This window comes from Salvelinus namaycush, chromosome 4, assembly GCF_016432855.1.
Source record: "Salvelinus namaycush isolate Seneca chromosome 4, SaNama_1.0, whole genome shotgun sequence".
NCBI classification, from domain to species: Eukaryota; Metazoa; Chordata; class Actinopteri; order Salmoniformes; family Salmonidae; genus Salvelinus; species Salvelinus namaycush.
Window position 1 is genome coordinate 69,379,852 of NC_052310.1, and position 15,231 is coordinate 69,395,082.

The 15,231-nt window shown below is 43.1% G+C and overlaps 1 protein-coding gene across 1 annotated transcript in view; it reads right to left on the minus strand.

Moving 5' to 3' along the window:
* Nucleotides 1-3,365, minus strand: part of cpped1 (calcineurin-like phosphoesterase domain containing 1) — a 47,985-nt gene extending 44,620 nt beyond the window's left edge. Inside the window, exon 1 of the mRNA XM_038992249.1 lies at nucleotides 3,183-3,365. Coding sequence (XP_038848177.1) covers nucleotides 3,183-3,246 — 64 coding nt within the window. The 5' untranslated portion in view covers nucleotides 3,247-3,365. The remainder of the gene's footprint in view (nucleotides 1-3,182) is intronic.
* Between the last annotated feature and the right edge of the window lie 11,866 nt (nucleotides 3,366-15,231).

Genomic DNA, 15,231 nt, shown 5'->3' on the forward strand with positions numbered 1-15,231 from the left:
ACAATTCAGCAAAATACTTATGCTAAGGCTTATTCTGCAATACAACTTGCATCAGTCTTCTGTACCAATCAAATCAGTCAAATATATTTATAAAGCCCGTTTTGCATCAGATGTCCCAAATTGCTTATACAGAAACCCACCCTAAAACCCCAAACTGCAAGCAATGCAGATGTAGAAGCACGGTGGCTAGGAAAAACTCCCTAGAAAGGCAGGAATTTAGGAAGAAACCTAGAGAGGAACCAGGCTATGAGGGGTGGCCAGTCCTCTTCTGTTCTGTGCCGGGTGGAGATTAGAGTACATGGCCATTAAGGCCAGACTGAACATCTTGAAGAACATTCATAGATGACCAACAGGGTCAAATAATAATCCATACCATACCGTGAGAATATTGGTCTTATATTATCAATATTATATATAATCTCTCCACCACCAATTGGAAACATGTATATTCTAACTAGGTTTCACGCTAACTGTTTCCTCCCATAACTAGACATTTAAAAAGGTTAAGCCCCCCCTTGTTTACCGACTCATGAGACATACATGATTTGTAAGGCTTTTACACCAGCCTAGCTTTGACTCTCTCTGAGAAAAAGCCTGGTATCTTTGTTAACACAAACTTTACAGTAGTGTGTGTATCTCAGGAGTCGCTGCTGTGTGAACTATTTATTTTAAAAAAGGAATTGAAAAAGAGTAGCCAATGCTCCCATGAAAGCCGATAAGTACACACAGCTTTGTGCGGCTGCGCTGAGCGAGCTTCACTTCAAACATAAATCTGAGAGATTTCTCATCTGACAGATGGTGCATTCAAACAATACTAATCATAATTCACGATTAAAGTGGAGGGCCTTTAAAAAAGAATTTAAAAATGAAATATGGAACTTTTGTTGAATTCTCATTTGAAGAGAAAAACCTATTCATTTCACCATCCGTTTGTGGTGCTGAAAAACAAAAAAGTTTGTAGAGATGAGAATTGTGAGTTGCTCTCGAGAACCCAAGGCATTCTGCCTCATCCCAAGGGTTCTCAGCTATAAACGCTGCTTACCGGGGGAGACCATGTGAACTACAATCCCGAAGCTATGTTTTAACATTTAGAAACGTCAATCATCGCTTGAAATACAGTTTAAAGAACGTAACTCTCATATCAGCGAGAAAGAATCTTTCAAATTAAAAAGTTACACTTACTGTAGCAGGTTTGCACAGATCCATATGGCTGTGTGTGCCTCGAGCAAAGAACTACACTTTCCACCCAGTTACGCTTACACATGTGTGCGAGCACGCTCGATAGCTAATTAGCGCAGGTTTTCACCTCTGTCTTCCATCTGTCTGTCTTCCTTAAGTGCTGTAACATGGAGACATGGCAGTGTGGGAACACTAACCCTAACTGTATCATGGTGTGTATCAATTTAACCTTTTCTTAATTATTATTTCTCTCTGATATGAAAGATAAGGTCCTTATGCTTCCAAAACCATACAGCAAGAGACACGTTAATGTTCAGATTGCGCATATGGGCTCTTAACAAAACACCCCCGTACAGAAGACGCCTTCGTCCAAATCAAATCAAATTTTATACATGTAGGTAGAGTTATTAAAGTGACTATGCATAGATAACAGCAGAGAGTAGCAGCAGCATAAAAAGGGGGGGGGGCAATGCAAATAATCTGGGTAGCCATTTGATTAGATGTTCAGGAGTCTTATAGTAGAAGCTGTTTAGAAGCTGTTTAGAAGCCTCTTGGACCTAGACTTGGCGCTCCGGTACTGCTTGCTGTGCGGTAGCAGAGAGAACAGTCTATGGCAAAGGTGGCTGGAGTCTGACAATTTTTAGGGCCTTCCTCTGACACCGCCTGCTATAGAGGTCCTGGATGGCAGGAAGCTGGGCCCCGGTGATGTACTGAGCCGTACGCACTACCCTCTGTAGTGCCTTGCGGTCGGAGGCCAAGCTGTTGCCATACCAGGCAGTGATGAAACCCGTCACGATGCTCTCGATGGTGCAGCTGTAGAACCTTCTGAGGATCTGAGGACCCATGCCAAATCTTTTCAGCCTCCTGAGGGGGAATAGGTTTTGTCGTGCCCTCATCACGACAGTCTTGGTGTGCTTGGACCATGTTAGTTTGTTGGTGATGTGGACGCCAAGGAACTTGAAGCTCTCAACCTGCTCCACTACAGCCCCGTCCATGAGAATAGGGGCGTGCTCAGTTCTCCAATTCCTGTAGTCTACAATCATCTCCTTTGTCTTGATCACGTTGAGGGAGAGGTTGTTGTCCTGCACCAGACGGTCAGGTCTCTGACCTCCTCCCTATAGTCTGTCTCGTCATTGTCGGTGATCAGGCCTACCACTGTTGTGTCATCGGCAAACTTAATGATGGTGTTGGAGTCATTACACAATCACTTATGTGTAATGTATGGAACTGAGTGACATGATCAATGGCTATTAGTGTCTATGAATGGGCTAGGCTGTGAGAGGAAGAGACCGTCTGTGAATCTGATTGGTTGTTAAACAATCAAATTCCTCAGTCTGTAAGCTTGGCCAGAAATGGAGCCATTCAGCCCAGTCGGTTCACTGGTCAAAGGTCTACAATAGACAGTGACTGATTTCCTATCACCAGCCAATCCTAAAATAGGCCTATATAATAAATAAAAAAAAGACTGAGGTATTCATAATGTGTTTACTAAGTCTTCCATACAACATAACACGTGTAATAGGCCATTGCATTTGGGCAGAGACGCGTTTTGGGGTTATGATAAGGTAAACGGCAATAATGCAACTCACATTTACAGGTAACGTTAGGCATTTGTAAATCAATCTTCAAAATCAAGGGCTAGCTATATTTCATGAGTTGAAAGTATTATTTGACTGAATTGATGAAAAGGCTAGTTTATAGCTGAGCAGATTCGAACAGATGAGAAGTGTTGTTCTGGCACTCATCTCGGAAAAGCAGAGTAAATGGCAAAAGGCTAAACAGCAATTTTTGTAAACAACATGACACGTCTCGGGAAAGTCGTTCACGTGTAGCACAGATAGCTAGCTAGTTGGGTTACTCGATGGGTTAATTTAGCATTCATATTCGTAACTGTGTATCCTTTATATTAACCAGTCAGGAATACAACATTTTAAAACAGATGGATGTTAGTCAGCCTGTACAGTTAACTAACTACAGCTAGCCAACTAACTAACATTAGCTACCTTCGGTCAGTCCAGTGAAGTTCCGCTGTTTAGCTCTAAGAAAAATATCCTCGGCTTCAGCCATGGCTTCACTTGTCCCTCACAGGTTAACGTTCGTATTCTTATGGCTTGATGTTGATCCTATTTTGTCAATAATTAACTGACTCTTGAGATTAGTCCGTGTAGCTAGTTACGTACGGTGAATACCAAACGTAAAGCCGGAAGCCCCGCCTAGTTCTAAAATGTCTACAACATCCCCTTGTTGCTGACGAGGGTGACTTCCAGACAGTGGCGAGGGGATCAATAAACCATCAACTTCGCGACACACTCGTGACTTGAATGATGCAATTCATATTAAATAATTAAACAAGCAACACATTTTGGATTAAGCCCGTAGACTCCTCGCTCATCTTAAATCGACTACATTAGCTATCTATTATCTGTGCCTGGCTGCATATAACTTTTGGATCGGTGCTATCCGGAATCCTTGGGACGTCCCTACCCCTTGAAGTTGAACATGGTTAGGTAAGCGTAATGGTTAGGTAAACTCTACGACCCCTACAAGCGTATTGGGACTCGTCTGAACTCGGTACAGCCGATCTGCCGATTTCTGTCTGTAGCGTCCAAACAGTTTGGGCTTAACACTAATATGACCCCTCTGTGTAAAGGTGAGACTCGCACGAACACTTACATGTTTCTTTGCTCTAGGACGCCCACAGGCCTCACAAGACTCGTCTGAAGGTCCCCCGGTACCAGTCGAACAAATTCATGGAAGTATATATGGAGACTGTTTAGTGACAAAGAAAAAGAATGGGTTAAATACACGTAAAAATAAAAATATAACAAATATTTCCTGATCTTTCTTTTTCTTTTTTGGGGGGGGGTTATCTGTTGTCCCATGTAGTGAATCTGTTATTCAATGCGTTTGTATGGGCTCATAGCAGTAAGGCCAAACAAAATGTTGAATCAAATCCTTTTTTTTTTTTTTTTGATACTAGCAAATTGATCCTTTGTATGACATTCTTAAAACAATTCCATATAGCTTAGTAGAACCCTTAGGCTTAGACATGGCTTAAACTGTTTAGTGCCAAAAATATGGGGTTAAATACATGTAAAAAAAATGTTTCCTGATCTTTCTTATATCTTTCAGACAGTGGCGACCCGTCATTCAGGGCATGTGGGGCAGAGCTCCACCTGTTTGAGCCCCACATTTTTAGCAAACATTTAAATAATTATATATTTTTTGGAGCTTGTCTGTTTTGCATGTTATTTTGGCATTAATATGTGTCACATATCAGTTTTCAAAAACGATGTAATATATATATAATTTATTTAATAAAGCAAACATTGTCTCTTTTTTGTTTTCTTGAGTAAGGCAGCTCCAAAATGCAGGTGTTTCAGTCTAGCTCAGTGCTTTCTGTGGTGCTGTGGCAAGCCAGCAGAAAATACGGAGCGTTGCGCCGTGATTGGCTCAGTGTTCTGTCACTCATGGGGACACTACGTCACTGCCTAGTCTAAGTGTAGAGCTCAAAAATTCAAGCCCCTTGGGTGCTGCCATAGAGTTACATTAGAAGTGCCCATCCAATATGTTTCAAGGTCATTGGACACAGATAAAATGACATCATATCCCATTATATATACAGTAACTTTGATTGGACTGATCATGTCAACGTCATACTTTCAAAATCTTAGCTAGCAGTCATCATCATGAATCAAGTCGACAATCTAGTGGCAAATCCTATATAATTCTTGTCATATGAAGAGAAATAATTAAGAGAAATTATAAATAAAACGTATCGGTGCTCATTGACTATTGGACATAAACATTACACAACAAGTTGGAAATCGCAAATTCAACATTGAGTGGTTTGGAAGGAATCAGTGGCTAACTGCAAGCATTGCAAAACAATCATTAGCCTGCTATTCAGTGGAATGGCTGTGTGGTCCCAAGTCTAAGATTAAGGGTCTATATTCCTAGTTTAAAATGATAAACATTCAACATTGACCATGCTGTCAATGAAGCATGATTTGTGCTGCGCTCAAAACAACTGTTAAGTCAGAACTGCAAAATCTGACTTTAGTGAGTTCAAGACAACTGGGATCTCAGGAAAAAACGAGCTACAACTGGGAAAATATGTTTTGAACTTTCATCCAACTCTGAATTGTAAATTGGGAACTCTGGCCTCTTTCTAGAGCTACGACCTGAAGATCACTGACATCATCATGATTAAACTTTTTTTTCCTCCAGGTTCCCAGTTGTCTTGAAATCACTATAAATCCGGAGAATCTCACTTTGACGAAGTTTGATGACAAAATGTGCCCACGAAGGACTGCCGCGCCACCTTTCTGTGAGCATAGCACAACAAGGTGAGTCCAAAAATGTCTTGTATGCTGCTGCATAAATTATGTAACATGTCAGGGAGATATGTATACTGTAGCTAAGAAAGTGTATGTACTAAGTGTATGTTGTGTAGTAAACTGTTAGTAGCCCATGTGTCTCACCCTAATAATTTGGTCTATTTTCACATCTTAATTTTGCTTACTGTTCTGACTTGATAGTGCACATGTAGACTATAACCTGTTTTTGAGAAATGTAATCATCGAATATTGTAAAAGCTTTCATTGTTGCTTTCATTATTATTTCTCTCTGATATGAAATCTTCTGTATCTGCTTTATCTGCTGTATCTGCTTATAGGCCTCCTTTATTTATCCTACGGTTCTGACTTGGTGTACAGGGAGAACACTGTAAGAACGGCCCATGTTCTGAATTCTGTCATTGTACATTTCAAAAGTGCTGAACAAATCGTTATATTGACTACGCCCGTCCTAGCTGGCTCATTAATGTCTTAATCGAAATGACAGATTGCCTCTTATCCGCTTGTCGTCCCTGTATGGCATAGTTTGTCAATTGTCAGTAGAAACCACATTTGTTTAAGCAAGTCAGCCATATCAGCTATGTTTATTAGGCAGTAAATGAGGCTGAATGAATTGTTTCGCTGCCAGACAAGGCTCCGCTGAAAGCCAGGTGTAGCAGTGGTAAGGTGTTGGGACTGCTGTTGGGACATCTTTATGTAGGCCCTAACAGTTTGTGGACACCGTTTGTCACCATTATAGTGCAATTAATGTATTGTTTAGTGTTGTGTTGTGTAGTGGCTTTGCTGGCATCCATCCCAAACATTTATTTTTTCCCCCACCAAGATTTACATGCTAAAATCTCCACTGCTCTCAGATGTAGGACAGACACTTCAGAACTAACTTCCTTTAGATGTTTTTAGTTGTTCCATGTCATTCACGTGTTATTCAATGCGTTTGTGTGAGCTAATAGCGGTAAAGCCAAAAAAACAAATATTTAAAAATATATTTTTAATACTTTAAGGGGTCTTAAAACGTTAAATAAAATATCAAAATGATCCTTGGTAAGAGCTTCTGTGGTTTAAGGTTAGGGTAGGGATGTCCCACGACCCCAGATAGGACTGACCATCATTTTTGTTTTGCATATATCGCATATATCCCAATGGCAATCACCACGAGAGCATGTATGAACTTCTTCATTATAATTCTAAACTAGCTCTTGCACACGCTATTTCTGTCTCCCCCAGCTCTGTCGGTTTCTCCCATCGACTTATTTAGCCTGGTTTAGTGTTGGGGAGTTGGCTATCAGGTCCATGGACAGTGCGACTTTTTGAGCAAAATAATTTCAGCACCATGGACAGCTCGACCAGAAAGACGCTAATTTGCCCTAATATAGACTACCATGGTTCTGCACAGTATTTTTTTTTAAGATGAGGTGAACTTTAATCAGGTGAAAGACATTGCGTGGAATGTGATAGCCTATGGTACATATGAATTACATACAATATAAGGGAATGAATTCCTAAAGGAAAAAGACTACATCGGCAGAACTTTTTTCAGGCATAGAAAATAGCATTTAGTGATGAATATAAAAACTTCTCTGGGTATGATTACACTGTGCTTGGAACGACACCATTGTATGTGTGGACCATTATTCAGTCCAGTGAATAGAAGTATATACCCTACTTAATTTCATTAGCCTACCCATTTTTTTTTATTGTGTAGCCTATGCTACTCATGCTGGCAAAACAACCACCCTATAACGCTCTCTCTAATCTCATTTGGAAGTTACCATAACCGGAATGTCTGCATCCGTGACCATATTTTGTCCGTGCACAAATTATGAGAAAAAAATTAATTGCTCGGCAGCACAACTCGACCCATATTTCCTAATGTGCGTTTTGGGCTGTCACAGATTCACAGTCATGTTTAACAACAGATTAATGTAATCTCTCTCTCTTCGTCGGAATGCCTCCTCCTCCCCTCCTCTCCTACTCTCTTTGCGCACCATGCTCTCTCCCATCTCAGGTCTGATTTGCTCACTCGCGCTCAAATAGCTTGTGCAGTTCTATCTCCACCGACTCCAATGCGTGCAACCGCGCTGATGGGTTTGAAAATTGAAGTAGCCTAGTTTTGATAACGTAATGGAAATAATTTTCTAAGAACACCTGTAGAGAGATTGTGCTCTGAGGAACAATTCTGAGGAGGACAATATCCATATACATTCAACGTTTTATTTTGAAAAAATAACCGAATGATTTTCTATACCTTCATGGATGACGAGAACATTCGTGAAAACGCTCACCAACACGGATTAGTGTTACGGTAGTGTTCTTTAAATTGGATATATGTTTCTGGACTTTTATAATACCAAGACTGTGCGCTCTTCTTCTTCGAGTCTCTTCTTACATGCGCTAGAGAAGCTGAAAGGAAGGGGTGGAAGGACAGCACAATGAGGGGCAAATACTTTATACTGGGTTACTTGTTGGTCAAAGTTATGGCGCTGGTCTGCAAGGCGGACGGAGAACCAGGACAACTGGAGGGCTTTGTCATGATGACGACGTGCAACGGATCCAGGGAGGACGAGGGTGCAGGCTTCTCGGAGCCCCCGCACACGGAGGACAGGTGCCGGGGGTACTACGATGTGATGGGCCAGTGGGACCCGCCGTTCGTTTGTAAAACGGGCGATTATCTGTACTGCTGCGGCACCTGTGGCTTTCGGTTCTGCTGCTCCTACAAGACCTCGCGGTTGGATCAGAGCACCTGTAAAAACTACGACACTCCGGTGTGGATGATGACAGGTCAAACCCCGTTTAAGAAAAACGACCTTCGGCACGACCCTACCAAAGATAAAACTAATTTAATCGTGTATATCATCTGTGGAGTAGTGGCTATCATGGCACTTGTTGGGATATTCACCAAACTCGGCCTGGAAAAGGCGCACCGACCCCAGAGAGAGAATATGACTAGGTGGGTTTCTGGGGTTCTGCTACTGTTGAACGCGCCGCGATCTTCTTTGTTGTGCATGTTTTCAAGGAGCTTGCTTGGTTCTCACATGTAGGCTAGAGCGCACGCCACAATAATATTTGACTCTTGGGTTCTAGCCTCACGCTTGCCAGGTTTATATTGGCAAACTACGATAGGCTAACTCATTCTAATAGCGTTGTCGCTGAAATAAGAAAGCGAGGATATCATCTAAACTTGTTTTTTGTTAACATTATAATACAAATGAACCAATCAATGACTTTTACGCGCACAATACACGCTTCTTCAATGGACAGAAAGTAGCTGTCATCGACAGTTTATTAATTGGACTAGATTGCATAATGTCATCACCTGTGTGGGCTGCTAGCCTGATTCATTCGCAGAGATCGCGGGGGCGTGTGTCTCTTGCAGTGGATAGCCACATGCTCTCCGCTCCGCAACATGCGCATGCTATTCCTTTATTTGGAGATCTTCTCTAACAATGCATCAATAGGTTCTATTCGTCTTCTTTATGAAAATGTCTTATTTATTCACTGAATTTTATATTTTTCTAATTAATGTGGAACCCTCTCACTCAAACAGTCAAATTAACAAATTCATATGAAAATGTTGCTTTATATGGAAGCAGAGATGCAATATTTGATATTATGTGATCATCTTGAACTAGCTGCTCTGTGCACACAACTGTGCAGCGTTGGCATGAAATCAAGCATTATGCACAGTTCTTCATAGGACATATTTCTTTGTCTGTCTGGCTATTTTTTACATCTGGGTAAATGGCAATCTCTCTTGTTCTATCTTTCTCACACAGGGCTGTCCAGAGTGTGTTACAGGTCGGTTGTCCAGGTGAGCAGTTCCAGGGGGAGGACACCCTCGGCATGCATGCACAGAACTATGACACAAGGGCCAACAACCTCCGTAAGTTTCACACTTTCGGCCCCTATAGGCAGAGGTTTTTGGTGGTATGGTTGTGGACTGAAGGGTTGGCCATGGAGGCCCCAAACAGACAATAGCAAACATAATGTGGGCAGGTTGCCTGGTTGCATATTGTACACAGACTCTCAATTAAGCATTTGGTCTCTGTCAGGGTATAGGTTGTAGCCCATGTATCAAAGCCAGGTTTATTAGTTTCAAATGTGGCATTCTTTTTATAATCTTAGATGTATTCATGTGGAGGGAAACAAACTGCTTTCTGCTTTGTAAATCCAGTGATAATTCACTTTTATTTTTGTCCCATGCCTGCATGATTCAAGATGTGTAAAAAGGAGGGGAGAGATAAATAAAGAGAGAGAAGAGGAGAGAGAACAACACAGCAGTGTGAATGGCATCTATTTCTGTTGCGTCCCGTGGGCTGCAACCACAGTTATGGGCTTTGTATTTTAACACAGATCAACCAACTCAGAAACACAGAAGAGTCTTAATCTGGAGTATTTAATACACATCTCATGCTGTTGTACTACTGATTCTGATTCCAGTATGATTATATCACCCCCGTTTGTGACTGGATGTGTTTCGACCTAAAAATTGAAAAATGATCCCAACACAAAGCAAGTGGCACATCTAAGCCCCCTCCTACTTGAAAGGATGTATTTTAAGACATTCTGACTGAGACCATGAGTGTAGCTGACAGTGCTGTTCTCAGTGGAATTTGTCCTATTTTCTTGATTCTATCAAACACAATCAGACTGACACACCTTATCATCCGGTGTGGTACTGGGCTCCTAACAGCTCTCCTTCTAATCACTTTAAAGTAGGGCCCTTTGTCTCTAATGTCTTCTGGGGTGCTAGTTTCTGCTGTCATCGATTTATATCTATAAATAACTGCCACTGATGCTTCGAAGAGGCAGATGTACCAGGTCTACCTGGCAATGAAAGTGTCAGCCTCAAGGGACCTTTCCTGGTTAAAAAAAGGCTGTACACTGAGTGTACAAAACATTAGGAACTCCTACTCTTTCCATGACAGACTGACCAGGTGAATCAATGTGAAAGCTATAATCAGTTATTGATGTAATTTGTTAAATCCACTTCAATCAGTGTAGATGAAGGGGAGGAGACAGGTTAAAGAAGGATTTTTTAGCCTTGAGACATGGATTGTGTGTGTGTGCCATTTAGAGGGTGAATGGGCAAGACAAAAGATTTAAGTGCCTTTGAACAGGGTATGGTAGTAGGTGCCAGGCGCACCGGTTTGTGTTAAGAACTGCAACGCTGCTGGGGTTTTCACTCTCAACAGTTTCCCGGATATATCAAGAATGGTCCACCACCCAAAGGACATCCAACCAACTTGACCCAACTGTGGGAAGTATTGGAGTCAACATGGGCCAGCATCCCTGTGGAACGCATTCGACACCCTGTAGAGTCCATGACCCGACCAATTGAGGCTGTTCTGAGGGCAAAAAGAGAGGAGGGTGGGGGTGTGCTCAACTCAATACCTGGGAGGCCTGGCTGGGGAAATAGTGATTATTAGCGATGTGAAACCCTGCTCCCTGAACCCTTTAGTCTTAGGGCTTGTAGGTAACCATGTGGAATGTTATTAACCCCTGTGATCTGATTAGATCCCCAGAGAGGCTCCGTATTGGTTTAGAGGTCTCTACCAGCCATGAGACGGATTTATCATAGAAAGGTATGGATGGAGGGATGATGGGGTGGGGGGTAAAAGTGGTGCGGTTCATGTGGAGTGTGGATGTATTTATCTTGAAGATAAATTAAAGGGAGAAGCTAAATCCTGTGAGATGCTGATTGAGGTGAAACACACTACTGTTCACAGTTCGACTGTGTACGTCTCTTGTTGATCACATTCTATTTTTAGAGCAGACCATCTATTGATTATAGCTTATGGCCAGATTACCCTGTTACTGGCAACATCAATAGATCCCATCTTAGGTGTCCTCACCCAGCTTTGGAGAAAAATGCCCAGGGCAGTTTGTATGGCTGATACTCATAACAATCCCTGTTTCTGCAGGGAGCTACTTTCTCCCCCAATAATTTTCTCCAAGCACCTCTTAGTATAAGTTTAAGACAAGACTAGAACAAGAGTTTTGTTCCTAACATCGTTTTGTTTTGACAGCATGTGGGATGTTTTAATGTGTAAAAACTCTTTACGATGAATCGCACATGTGAGACGTCTCACACAACACATCAACAAGTAGCTAATACGTCAGAGCTCCTAATAAGCAGCCCTCCTTTCCCCTGAACCAAGCAGCCCTCCTATCCCCTGAACCAAGCAGCCCTCCTATCCCCTGAACCAAGCAGCCCTCCTATCCCCTGAACCAAGCAGCCCTCCTATCCCCTGAACCAAGCAGCCCTCCTATCCCCTGCTGGGCTGGTGATCACAATTGAATGTAATCTCAAAACTGAATACTTTTTTAGAATTCTTAAAGAACTCAAAATCCTGTGTCTCCGAGCCTTCAGCATCAAAGATGGAGTGAGAGATGGAAATAAAGCGGGAGAGAGACACAGAGAGAGGGAGAGAGAGAGAAAGGGAGAGAGGACGACATGTCAAGACTGCACTGATCCTCTCTGACAATGTCAACAGTTAAATATCTTTTGAGTGACAAAAGTTGACATACTGCAGGCAGAATTTAACCTCGTTTACATCTGTGAAGGGCAAAGTGTCATACAAACTATATGAAACCACTGCTGCTTCTGGTAGGATTGCAAAGAAAAAGGTTTTTGTTTTGTCACATTGTCAATCAACCTAAACTCATGAGGTGGGACATTGAGAGAAACAGAGGATAGAAATGTATTATTGAGAGCCCCAGAAAGAGAGCAGGGTAGGCATTCCATCCATTGGCTGACTGAGACGGTGATCTGTATTCACAACTCATGTTCACAAAGATAATTACCTGCCTAGCAGTTATAATCTTCCGCTATACATCTCCAGATATGCATTAGGCACTTATTATATTTAATAGGTAATTGCTTGGAGACCACACAGCATGAAGAAAGGCTCTGTCTGCAAAACAATCTCCACTCTAGAATTACTCTAACCTCATCTACTGTTTATTAATTATACCAAAATGGATCACCTGCAGTTGTGTGTGTGTTGCGTGTTTGCGTACGTGTGTGGTGTATGTGTGTAAGTGGGGGTGCGAGTGTGTCTAAAATGTAACGCTACTGCTGGGTTTATCAGGTCAGAGTTTTGCTGAGAGGTACAACTTCACCCTGACCTCTAAGTCACCCGTCACCGAAGACTCTTGTGTCAGTTCTTATCCGCAACTCTTCCATCCTGACCCCTTCACAGACAGGCATCCAGGAAGCGGCCACAGACAGGCATCCGGGAAGCGGCCACAGACAGGCATCCGGGAAGCGGCCACAGACAGGCATCCGGGAAGCGGCCACAGACAGGCATCCGGGAAGCGGCCACAGACAGGCATCCAGGAAGTGGCCACAGACAGGCATCCAGGAAGCGGCCACAGACAGGCATCCAGGAAGCGGCCACAGACAGGCATCCAGGAAGCGGCCACAGACAGGCATCCAGGAAGCGGCCACAGACAGGCATCCAGGAAGCGGCCACAGACAGGCATCCAGGAAGCGGCCACAGACAGGCATCCAGGAAGCGGCCACAGACAGGCATCCAGGAAGCGGCCACAGACAGGCATCCAGGAAGCGGCCACAGACAGGCATCCAGGAAGCGGCCACAGACAGGCATCCAGGAAGCGGCCACAGACAGGCATTCAGGAAGCGGCCATAGAGAGGCACAAAGCAAATGAAAAGAAAGAACATTGTCATTTTCCAATCAAGTTGCAGGAACAGGAGCAAGCTAAGGATAAAACAAATATTCAGGGACTCTAGGGAGGACAATAAGAGTTCACATCAAAATAATTCCTTATTATAGGCAAAAACCATAACAATCAATAAAAAATAGAATTATAACATGAAACTCCATTGTCCTCCTAAGAGTTTCAAAGTGGTTTTTTAATCCATTGGCCTCCTAAGAGTTTCATAATGTTTTTGAATCTACAGACCGACCCAGGCCCAGACGCGCTCCTCCCGGGCCTCGTTCCTGTGCCCTTGCTCAGGCTAATTACCCTAATGTGGGTCCTCTCAGCAGCACCGGAGATCCATTAGGCCTTGTTCATTAGGGCTGTGGGCCTCCCAGCCTCGTCAGATGGATCTGATTGACTAGACACAGTAATCAGCTCAGTCAGACACACGGGTAGGCTGGGACTCACTGCTCCTTGGAAGAAATAGAAGTCAAGTAGAAAACCGAGAAAACGGAAGTGACAAAGTTGAGTAAGGGAAGTAGAATAGCCAAACGCTGTTGAAATGCTTTCAGAGATCTATCTAAGGATGTTTATCATGAAGGTCCCATGTATGTCCTGATTGTCCTCCATCTGACTGATTACTGGACTTGGCCTTAATGTATGACTCGGTTCATATGTATAATTGTCCATCTTGTTGTCATGGTGTAATAATAAAATAAGCTGTAAGGAGTCTATCTTAGTAGGGTGTAATCAGCGGACTGCCCTCTCTCCTTGCACCACCCTGGGGAATATTAATCGGTTCATTTACAGCCAGAGACTCAAATAATTTTTTTTACAGGTAATTACTTGTGTGTGTTGAGTGGGTCGAACTGAGTGCAAGTGAATAGCCTAACATGTCTTCAAGGTAGCGAGTCATCAGACATTTATACGCTATATATATTGATCACACGCACTGGAATATGTTCCGGTCAGCCTCAGAGAACAACATAAACCTATACGCTGACTCAGTGAGTGCGTTTATAAAGAAGTGCATTGGAGATGTTGTACCCACTGTGACTATTAAAACCTACCCTAACCAGAAACCGTGGATGGATGGCTGCATTCGTGCAAAACTGAGAGCACGATCCACCGCATTTAACTATGGAAAGAAGTCTGAGAATACGACTGAATATAAACAGTGTAGTTATTCCCTCCGCAAGGCAATCAAACAAGCGAAATGCCAGTACAGGGACAAGGTGGAGTCGCAATTCAACGGCTCAGACACGAGACGTATGTGGCAGGGTCTACAGGAATTCACAGACTACAAAAAGAAAACCAGCCACGTCATGGACACCGACGTCACGCTTCTAAACAAACTAAACACTAAAGACCTTCTTTGCCCGCTTTGAGGATAATACAGTGCCACCTTCGCGGCCCGCTAACAAGGACCCCCCCCTCTCTGTGGCTGACATGAGTAAAACATTTTAAACGTTTTAACCTTCACAAGGCTGCTGGCCCAGACGGCATCACTAGCCATGTCCTCAGAGCATGCGCAGACCAGCTGGCTGGTGTTTATGAACATATTTAATCTCTCCCTATCCCAGTCTTGGCTACCATTGTTCCTGTACCCAAGAAGGAAAAGATAACTGAACTAAATGACTATCGCCCCGTAGCACTCACTTCTGTCATCATGAAGTGCTTTGAGAGACTAGTCAAGGATCATATCACCTCCACCTTACCGGACACCCTAGACCCACTTTAGTTTGCATACCGCCCCAACGGGTCCACAGACGATGCAATCGCCATCACACTGCACACTACCCTATTCCATCTGGACAAAAGGAATACCTATGTAAGAATGCTGTTCATTGATTACAGCTCAGCATTCAACACTATAGTACCCTCCAAGCTCATCATCAAGCTGAAGGCCCTGGGCCTCAACCCCGCCCTATGCAATTGGGTCCTTGACTTTCTGACGGGCCACCCCCAGGTGGTGAAGGTAGGAAACCACATCTCCACTTCGCTGAACCTCAACACTGGGGCCTCAAAA